Below are 11,292 nucleotides of genomic sequence, written 5' to 3'. Positions count from 1 at the left end.
TTTCTCTGGCCAGGACGGTGTGATTTTCATTCAGCATGTGCTCAACAACAGGCCACTTGCGAATACTACTAGCGAGCAGTGGCACTGGCCAATTTTACAGATTTAGTATTTCTACTCGGAAATGCTACATTGTGGTGTTCAAATGGTTGCCATACTAGTCTTGTAGTGAAGTAGCTTGCCTCATTCTGACTCATTCATTTGAGTATTCGTCTGAAAATAGAATAGAATTAAAAATAAAGATAAGCCTAGATGGCAACTGGTGAGAATCAATGACCAGACAGTCTCAATACTACAATTATCAAGTAACGCATATATGTATAGCAGAGATTTTTGTGCTTCAACGTACATATACTTCGAAGTACTAGTTTCGAAATGTCACGTTCAGCGCAATTCGCACAGTTACCTGTGAGCAGCAATGTGCAAGTTCCATTGCTAGACAGCAAGCAATGACTGTATCAAGTCCGAATCGAGCAGGCGCTGGATAGGTTGTAGAGTATTTCAATTTTCAATTCAAATGTCGGTCACATGTGCAGTCTGGTGTGTGGCATGACGTGGACTGGTGGCTGTGGAACCATTGCCCGCCCCGTCTGCAGCAGTAGCATCAATCTCATTGGCATCATGCTCACTGATTGGTGAACGGGCCGAAGAACTCGCCACATGCACTGAGCTTGGCCATGATGAAACGTTCCCTGAGAGGGAGGACACACTTCGGTACATGTGTGCAGGAGTGGTAAACTCTCCCGACGTGAAGCTTTGTCTGCTAAGCGTCGACTGGGAAGCACGGTGGATAGCTATCTGTCCAGGGGCTCTTCCCTCAAAGTTGGCTGTCAAGTAGTGCTGGGTTGTGCTGTCGGAGGACAGGCTGCCCAGCACCAGGCTAGATGTGCTGCTATCACCGCTCTCCGACTGCGGGTAGCTCTCGCGTCGCACCGCAGGTCTGTGCAACGAGTGACGCCGGGCGTAGTAATGTTGTTTCTCCATGCCGTGCATGTGACTCGCTGAACTGGCATTCCTCATTCGTAAGCTGGCCTCGCTGACAGATTCTTGCTCCGGGCTGGTTGGTTGCACCATGGAAAGTGAACCGTGATCAGACACGGTTGGAGACGTTGCAGAGCCGTGCGACCGTGCTGGAGTCCATGGCTGAGTATTCACAGACCGTGCAGCAGGCGATGGATGCATGGCGGCAGAGGTTTGCGCCCGGACGGGCTGCTCAACACTGGCTGGAGTGATAGTCGAGTCGATGCTGGCGGACTCCGTATAGAATTGACTTTGTCTCCGCTGGTCTTGTTGTGAGGTGGATAGAAACGGCAACGCCCGCTGCTGTGTGCGTTGAACTTCCTGGACCGGGTTAACTAAGCGTCCCTCCTCTTCATCGACGCTGTCCGGAAGAGGAGGACTGCGACGGGCCAACTGCCGCCTAGGAATGGCGGGCCGGTAAGAAGAACTTCTCGCGGGAACTGAGTGTGTGCCTTGCTCAATGGATGGAATAGACTCATCCGCTATGGTCAGCATAGGGAAGAGAAGATACAGGGATATGAATAAGTTTGACAGAAGCCACCAGCCTCAGTAGGCTAATACAATGAATCCAAATTACTACTGCACATTCCAGCAAATGAGACATGGGCTCACACTAATGTTTCCCAGGACAGTTCCCACCTTCCCCTTGTCAGAATTGTGCAGCTTCTGCAATGAATTCAACTGACTGTGTGCTATTGAGGGCAATATCAAAAGCCACTTTGTGTATCCAGGAAGCGATCGCTTGCTTTCAAATATGCCGGTGATTTTTTGTTACTGTGAAGACAATGTTGCATGTTTTCGTGCAACTGTCACTCTTAGTGAGCCACGTCAGACTAGTCTATGGAGCAAGCATTATTGAAAGGACTCATCACACAACTCGAAAGCTCGTCCTAAGCTGGAGTATCTGTATACTGGAGCATATTATTCGTGACAGTGTATCAGTGCCCAACTAGTACTGCCGTGTACTCAGCATAATGAATGATATGCCAGGATGCCAAGATGCCAAGACCGGCCAGGCATAGCATGATGTAAACAGTGCTACAACATACCTGTCAAAAATGTGTCAGAATCCAACAAGCCCTGGTCCTGGATACAAGTGGGGAAAAAGGAAAAACCAAGCCACATCTTTCAGACCTAATGATAATAACAAGAAAAACCAAGCCACATCTTTCAGACCTAATGATAATAACAAGAAAAACCAAGCCACATCTTTCAGACCTGATCATGATAACAAGAAAAACCAAGCCACATCTTTCAGACCTAATGATAATAACAAGAAAAACCAAGCCACATCTTTCAGACCTAATCATGATACTTCGAAGTAATAACAAGAAAAACCAAGCCACATCTTTCAGACCTAATGATAATAACAAGAAAAACCAAGCCACATCTTTCAGACCTAATGATAATAACAAGAAAAACCAAGCCACATCTTTCAGACCTAATGATAATAACAAGAAAAACCAAGCCACATCTTTCAGACCTAATGATAATAACAAGAAAAACCAAGCCACATCTGTCAGACCTAATGATAATAACAAGAAAAACCAAGCCACATCTTTCAGACCTAATGATAATAACAAGAAAAACCAAGCCACATCTTTCAGACCTAATGATAATAACAAGAAAAACCAAGCCACATCTTTCAGACCTAATGATAATAACAAGAAAAACCAAGCCACATCTTTCAGACCTAATGATAATAACAAGAAAAACCAAGCCACATCTTTCAGACCTAATGATAATAACAAGAAAAACCAAGCCACATCTTTCAGACCTAATGATAATAACAAGAAAAACCAAGCCACATCTTTCAGACCTAATGATAATAACAAGTTGATTTTCTAATAAACTGGTATTTGTCAGCAACACAAAGTGACACCTTACAATATTTCAGGAGCGGAAGGAGAATGACTTGTCACTCACAGCGTTCAATGTGTGTTCCTTGAGACAAGATGGCGTCCCGAAAACACAATTGAATAACGGAGAAATGTCACAAGCTCCACAAACTTGGAAAGCCAGACGGTTGGTTAGAGGGTCATAACCTGCATCATGTACTCACCGTGTTGCAAAACACCTTGGTCCTGCGTGACATCATGGTGAGCAGCAACTGCCGCTCAATGTGTTCCACCCGGACAGGTTGAGTGCCCTTGGAGAGAGTCGTGTTGAAGATCAGGTCCTTGCTAGAGGTATTCAGTTCCTCTAGCATCTCCAAAGTAACCACAACCGGATTGTCCCGACACGTGATACCCTCAATGTCGTTCAGGTTGAAAATATGTGGCTGTGTGATACGATGAACACGAGACAGAACCGATTAGAGACTATTTGCAACATCCCTTCAGACCCCAGCATTTCACTGTATTACATCACTTGAGAACCCAAGATGGCGGACCGGAGAAAATACTCTATACGGATGAGACATGTAAAACGACGTGGAGAACGAGCACAGCCAGCGCTGGTGCACTTGTGAGCATGACCTAACACAGTCCATGACCTTTCACGCAGGGTTGGTAACAAAATGTGTACGGCTGAAGTGGACTTGCACCGCAAAACCAAAATAATTGGCAGCAAGGTAATGCATAGCTCCCATTGGTACATATAACATACTACATACCCCTGGCAGGTCAAACTTGTAGAAACGCTTGAGCCTTGGTGAGATCTGCACCTGCAGCACGAGTTCCTCATCGCGACACAGACCATTGCGGACTCTCGTGCTTTCGGTACCACCCTGCAGATAGAACTTCTCTTGCAACTCACGTCCTTCAATGGCCTGAACAGCATGCAAAAAGTATTTCAATCAGCAGACATGCACACCAGAACATGCACAGTCAGATACTGTAAACCGTCCAATATTCACGTCACTACATTTTTGCGACCTCTCAGAACCAGCGAGTTTACGGTGGCAAATGTTCGCGGAGCACTGTGAGTCTGTGGCCACACATACACACCCACTGTTGAAGTTTGATTTCACGACGGTTAATAGTCGCGTTCTGCTCTTTCTTACATTCTTTATTGCATTGTCATTCTCCAATATGACATAGGCTTTGGCAGTCCAGTCACGTTCATCGTCATAGAAGGTCAGCAGAGGATCATTCTGGGTGAAGAGAAGAAGCTGAACAGGTCTGTAGAACACGGAGAGAAGAACACAATGGGGTGGCGTGTACTTTAAAATATGATGGCATGATCATGTGACTCCAAAGTACTTTTGCCAAACAGTGCGCTTGACTAGATGGAGGTCAGATACTTACTACAAATTATCCACAATCTCTCCAGGAGAACACAATCTCTCCAGGAGAACCAGAAACGAGTCACGTAAGGTCCAGTTGATCTATATCTGGCACACACTGATGCCCTTTGACAGTACAGGGAAGCCTGGTTTCTGAGACCACCCATGGGACCAGCCTGTCGTTGTGCTCTTTGAATGCAGGTGGTCTCTGGAACCAGGGAGACCATCGCACAGTTCACACACACGCACGCACGCACACACACACACACACACACACATGGCACCAAAAGAATAGCGGTCTTACAGACCATGTATGTGGCTGCTGAAACCAGGTGGTCCCTTAAAACCAGGTTTTACCTGCAAACCCAGATGTATCAGAGCCTCTAGCATTACCAGCCACTGACTCCGCTACTCACAGTTGTTCTGTGCTGTACAGTCACGGCTAAGCAGTGATAAGCAGTGATGGAGCACAAGGACCAGACTGAAACTACCTGTAGTCGCAGGTGTCCCGCAGCCAAATAGCAGTACGCTAGTGGACTTACTTTGCTGAGTGGACATCCTCAGCAGCTGCATGCTCACGTGCCATTGTTGGCATCTCCTCACCACCTTGACGTCCGTCACTCTCAGCTACAGGCGGTGCTTGCACATTTGCACCTCCAGCAGTGGATGCACCGTTGCTTGGCGCACTGCTGCCTGAATTTCCAACACCGGGACCGCCGCCGTGTCTTGCCGGCAGCATGCTCTGCCGCACACCCGGCGGCACTGGCAATGACGCTGCGGTGGGTATGCCGTCGTCACCGTACTTCTCCAGTATCCAGTTAGGCACGGCGGCCATGATGTAGCTACCGTACGTGGCAGCGCACGCCGTGTGTCTTTGCCTGCTGCCGTCCTGGTGGTGGGCAACGGCACGGTCCACCACCGTCCACGTGGACGACCAGCTATCCATCTGTATCAGGACTACACTGATATACTGAGAGTGTTGTCTGAATGGTTGTATATCACACATGAGCACCTGGTCGAGGTCAAAGATTGGGTTCATCTGTGTCTGCGCTGATACCAGTGAAACGGCAATGGGAGTCGTCAGCATGTCCAACTCACCGATTGCAGGCAGTTCGCCCACATCCACCAACCGGCTAACGTGCACAAAGTACGGCAAGAAAGCCGAGTCACTCACAGATGGTGGGAACGTCAGTGTAGCATTGTTGTAATACAGCTCGAAGCAAAGAGGGTCCCTAGCATGCTCCACATACACTAGATCATAGTATTGGCTGTCAATGGAGCGAAGTGATGCAATATTCTCCCTTATCGAGGCATCTATGATGGGTGGTGCCAGTGGCGAAACCGAAAGAGCGGACATAAAAGGTGGCAGTGTCGCCGCTGAAAATGACCCTGGAGTCATTGATCTGCCTAAATCTGGCTCGGTCTGCAGCACTGACGCAGGTCTAGGAACGGGTTTCGGTGACGAGACTGACCATGCTTCTGGCGTGCGCTGCTCATGCTCCTGATGCTGTTGCTGAAGACTGGGCAAGATAGGGATGGATGCGGCCGAGAAGCTGTCAGCAGCAGATGTGTCTGCAACAAACAGCAACATGACGGAATGGGACAAAACAGCACATGAAGAGATACAGTGTGACTCTTACACGTAACACACTGTGCCACATGCACAGGTATCCTAGCTCAGGGCCGGCAACGCTGGTATGGCAGGTACGGCCATCTTGAACTAATGTCGAGTGTGAAACTAACTGTGCGGAGTACTGAAGCTATCCTCATACACTCCTGACTGGAGTCTAAGTTACCCATCATCACTGAACCTGCCCTGCCTTCCTGTTTACTGGCACTACTGTGCTAGTTGAATGTGTCTTGCCAGTGGAATGCAATGCCATTGCTAAACAAATAGCCAGATGTGATGCATGGAACTAGAGATGCATCCTCCTCTGATAATGAAATTGTGCAAAGGGCAATGATCGACCCTGTAGTCAACCTGGGGGCCCGCATCACCTCTCAGGAGCCGGCTCCGGGCCTACAGCTAAGTGCACATGACTGTCACATGACCGTATCAGCTGTACAGTACTGGCTGCTGATGCACGGCTAAGCTAGACACAGTAGACAGTCCATAAAGACAAAGTCATTCCCTGAACACAATCCGGCACCACTTGCTGTCATTCAGTACCAATCATACAGAAGCACACGTACTTCAAAGTAAGTTGAACTTAGGTCGGCCGGCAATGCAACCTTTGAGCTAGCAATTAACGTCGCAGCCATGGAGAAAAGGAGGATTGCACTGGATCAGTGTACATGGCATACCTGTTGTGAAGAGATGGAGGCTGCGAGGCCTTGGTGAGAATCGGCTCGTCGAGCCATCTGGTGAGCTCGGCGGTGTGGTAACCGGATTGCCAGAGGTACTCAGTGATAGACCAGTGCGTGAAAAGTCAGTGCTGCGCAGTGAACCTACAGGTCTGCAAGTAGTAATGCAAAACACGGGAGTAGTTATGAAGACTCCTTACTCGCACAGGGAAGCTCAACGTCACCGGGAATCCTGACCCTACAGTACTAACTGAACACGGGCTACCTTATTTAAAACGTTATGCGGAGTAGGAGATTCATGCAGGATTCAACAAAGACGTCCACTGAGGACTCAACGCAGAACACTATTTCAGTTGGTGCAGGGACGTAGCCGTGGTTGAGTGGTTTTCATACATTTAAAAACATGTTGGAACCAGCAGGCCCGTAGCGCATAATACAGGTACCGTAAAATTCCGTTAATAAGCCCCGGGCGTATACTTTGCAGAGCGTCAAAAACAGGGTGTATATTTGGGCATGGCTTATTTTAGGGCATGGGCGTTATTTCGGACGCAATCTGCAGAAGATCAATCTATCAGCAACCCACTAGTTTCAGTGAACCACCATTCACACTGAGCGCGGCACAGGTACCGTATTTTCCGGGGTATAAGCCGCACCGGGGTATTAGGCCGCGGTCACACCGAGCTCGATTCAGCCGTTCAGCCGAAAAAAGCGCTTGTTTACGTCACTAGTACCATGGAAATGGCTGAAAAATGTCCAACAAGCGACTTTCAGCCGTGGCTGACTCTCAGCCGTTTTTTTTCGGCTTGTTTCAGCCACAGCTTGTACAAGCGGCTGAAAGCCGAAATTCAAAAAATAATTTGAGTGCGCTTGGAGCACACCATGTAGCTAGTTGACATGATGAACTGATATTGATGTTCTTTCTTGTGTCCGTGGAACCGTGCTATCCCTGCGCCTTTGGTTTTGACCGTGAGTCTGTCTATCCAACTACACTGTATTCAGTTTGATTTGGATTTTGTCCGACGACCATGGATTTCTGCCGCTGTGCCTCTAGACTGCTGCGTAGATTGTTGGAGCTGTGGTTTGAGGCCAAGACAAGGCACCACACTCACGACCGAATTCATGAAGAAAGCCGGGTACGAAGAAGAGAGTGGATTGCAACTGAGTTGAAGAACGGCAACCGGCGGGGCAGAAAGCTCGACATCAGGAAACACCACCCGAACCATCGCGTCCATGCACACCGAACAAATAAAAAGAGCACGACTTCGCAATTCAGAATCCGGGCTTCCTTTGCTTCTTCATCAAAACTGAACACAAGAACAAGTACAGTTTTAGATCGCGAACGTTCTGCTTTCCGGTTTCTTGCAAACATTGGTGTGCTTCGAGATATTCAAAATTTGGCGGGTAAGAAAAACAAGCCATTCAAGCTTTGCAGTCAAGGTCTGGTGTGACCGCGTCACAGGGACCACGCAAGCCAGCTGAGCGCCAGCGATAACAAGCCCAAAGTGGCTTGTTTCGGTGTGACCGGGGCCTAAGCCGCACTCCCCTTTTTGAGGCAAAATATTGACTAAAAGTTGGTATTCGGAGGTATAAGCCGCACCCACAAACCAAGATTTTTCACACTCATTGACAAATGGCCTTTCTACAAATTTATTATGGTTATGGAGCTAAATACCATGTTAGATCAGATTATGAAGTGTTAGTGCACCACAGGTTGCTGCAGAGATGTTGGTGTATTGCTGTGTTGACTACAGATCACTCCATGTCATCTGCACTATCTGTTTCGCTGCCACTGATGTTGAGCTGAGTCGAATGACATGTCACATGACGTCAGCATGCATACTGATGTATGCTAAGCATTCATTCGCGCAAGCATATTCGGTGTATAAGCCGCAGGGGCGATTTTGGTCTGATTTTTAGCGAAAAAAAGTGCGGCTTATACCCCGGAAAATACGGTACATCAAACTACAGCTAGAAATTTGGTCGTAACCAAGAATGTAGCGATAAATTACAGATTTGATAGGTAAACCACTTGCTATGGTAAGTACAAGCTACATTCCAACGGAACATCGCTGTCCTCGCGCGCGGTGACAGTGTTGAGTTCTGCACTGTGCTGCGTGCAGTTGGATGGCACGCACTCGATCTACAACTGTTCTCCAGTTTGTACGCGAACGCACGCTCGCGCTTTGGTCATTTTGAGTCCAATTTACGCCCTGGGCTTATTTCGGGCATGGGCGCTAAAACGGACTTGAAGTGTACACCGCCTAAAACTGGGCTTATTATCGGACATGGGCGTTATTTACGGAATTTTACGGTATACCAGTAGCTCACCGTCCTTCACATGCCGGCATGCACATACCCACACAGCAACCACCTACAATGTATACTCACGTTGAGATATGATTTTGTGCGGACACGGGTTGTCGTCTGCCGTCAGCATTCGTTACATTCATGTACCTGACTGCATGCTGGGAGAAAGACGAACTGCTACTATCACTCCAGCTACCACTACCATGGAGCCCTTCGGATACAGCAGGGCTGTCCTGGTCTTCGGTAATGGGAGATTTGTCGCCAATGCTCCTGTTGCGCTTCCACCGTCGTTGGCGTATGAGCAGGACTGACGATAAAATTGCAACAACGACACAGACTGCAATGAAGGCAACAACTGGGGTAGAGTTGAATTTAGTACTGGTGTGCGGCTCGGCTTTCGGTGTGCTAGGCCCTGCCCCGGGGTAACCCAGTATCATTGCCGTAGGATCCCACGTGTCAACAATACCACTGAATGGTGCAGCACTCATATTCATAACAGCGGTCACAGGCTGGGATTGGTTCCAGTCGGGTGACGTGCCATTGCTCGAGCTATCAAAGTCATCCGTACTTGTGTGCGTCATCCAAGTGCTGACAAAGACCGGTGAGAAAGTCGCCCAGGACGCCATTGTTGGTGATAATACGAGTATGGGCAATAGTTATTGACTATTACAACAGTTGGTTGTTTATAGCTGCTGAACTTTGCACACAGAGCGACGATGTGTGGTGGTTGTGACCAGCCACGTATACATGCAGGGGCAGGCACACTCGTCGCTGTCCAGCACCGCCTAATCTTCCGAGGATGATTGATTCAAAGTCTCCGGCTATTTTTTAGCTTGAGTGTAGTCGAACCACAGCATGAGGCACACGCACGGTGACCAGTTGTGGTCTGCCAGGATCTAGCAATCCAGAGCTAGAGACTTCCAGGCGCTAGACAGACAGAGCGAGGGCCAAGGTCTCTCTCTAGGAGTAGGAATCGAATGCGCGAGTGAGCGCGCGTGGGACAGCTCTCCGGTGTGGCAAACGGGCGACTCGCCGGCTCTCACATACCGGTAGTCATTCTCCGTCTCTGCAGCCTGCAGGCGCGACCACAATCACTATTGTCACACGACCGCGTTCCGTAGCATCAACGGGTGGTAGGTATGCCAACGCTGAAATAAAGTAGAGAGCAGCGGAGGAAATGTGCTCCGGCATTCAGTCACCGAGAAGTCAGAGCTACAAGGACTTGATGTTAGATGCGTTCCATTCTTGGTCCACTCGCCTTGGAACTCCGCCGAAAAAGAGAGGGATTGCAGCGATAACGTGTTGCAAATAAGAAAACTCTGGTTACAAAGTACAAGCCTCTACAAAATGTACTAGTACAGCGGGAAAACTCACTGCTTGAAGAGGGCTTCCGATGCTGCACACAGGCCTGGCACCGGGCGGATGGAAAACGAAATACTATAATTATTTTGTAGTACGACTGTAACGTGATTACAGATTCGATCGGCCTTGACAGGCTCTTACCCCAGCTTTTTTTCTCTTGAGATCGAGTTACCAGCTCAACATCCTGTATCGAACACCTACGGTAAACTAAAGTCAAGAGACTGCGCTAGCGCTCGTGCGTGAAACAGCCAAGACAGCTTTGCTATTGTATCCGTTTCACCACGTATTAGTTGGTGTAGGCAGACGCACGGAACAACACTCAATAGTTACATGTCAAGAACATGCAGCACCACAATCCCTCTGATCACGGGATATGCAGGATTGCCACGAGCGCAGCAAGCGTTGAGTTACTTGAAGACACCACCTAAGACTCCTTGTACTACCTGTGGCTGTGCATCCTGTAGCTAACTGCACGTCCTCTGCATGCCATCCGGCGCTTCGCTGTGGTTGGACGGAGTCAAGACTTCGACAAGAATATTCTGCTCCAGTCTTTTTATATCCCTACAATGTAGTCTCTCCATAGTCCGTACAACATGGCACATACCGCGGCATTGGCAGGGGAAGCACAGGGAATCATGTTTGGGGCATGCACTGATGCAGACATGCTCTGGCGCCAGTTGTGGTGAGTCCCGATTCCCTTTCGAATTCGATAGGTGGCGCAAGGCGGCACACTGGGCCCATACATGGACAGTCATGTATGGGTGGACACAACCCTTCCATCCACGGCCACGATGACGAGGCGTTACGCCAATAATAAAAAAATATGGCAATAAGACTGGTAGATCTACACTATACGTACTACAGTATGTCCGTACTGTAGATCTACGTAGCCTACCGGTATGTAGCCTGTTGCTAGTGACAGTAGTGTTACTGTTAGTGTTACACAAGTGTATGTAGCCTACATGTAGGACAGGTAGTCCAGCGTGAACTAACTTACTTACCGGTACTTGGAGTAGTGAGTGACTGAACCCAGTGTACATGCGCATAATATGCATTTTCAAAACTTGCTCCGATGT

The 11,292-nt window shown here is 48.5% G+C and overlaps 1 protein-coding gene across 1 annotated transcript; it reads right to left on the bottom strand.

Annotated features, from left to right (window-relative positions):
- Nucleotides 1–158: 158 nt before the first annotated feature.
- LOC135815428 (uncharacterized) lies at nucleotides 159–10,363 on the bottom strand. The gene is made up of 8 exons (XM_065328723.1): nucleotides 8,936–10,363; nucleotides 6,548–6,699; nucleotides 4,786–5,815; nucleotides 4,022–4,139; nucleotides 3,632–3,787; nucleotides 3,080–3,298; nucleotides 2,067–2,103; nucleotides 159–1,499 (listed from the first exon to the last, which is right to left on the bottom strand). Exons 1-8 carry the CDS (start codon nucleotides 9,478–9,480, stop codon nucleotides 511–513), a joined length of 3,246 nt encoding a protein of 1,081 aa, XP_065184795.1. The 5' UTR covers nucleotides 9,481–10,363; the 3' UTR covers nucleotides 159–510.
- Nucleotides 10,364–11,292: the final 929 nt, after the last annotated feature.

Source organism: Sycon ciliatum, chromosome 4 (assembly GCF_964019385.1).
Source record: "Sycon ciliatum chromosome 4, ocSycCili1.1, whole genome shotgun sequence".
Taxonomy (NCBI): Eukaryota; Metazoa; Porifera; class Calcarea; order Leucosolenida; family Sycettidae; genus Sycon; species Sycon ciliatum.
Note: the sequence above shows the minus strand (reverse complement) of the source record. Positions and strands in the feature narration are given on the sequence as shown.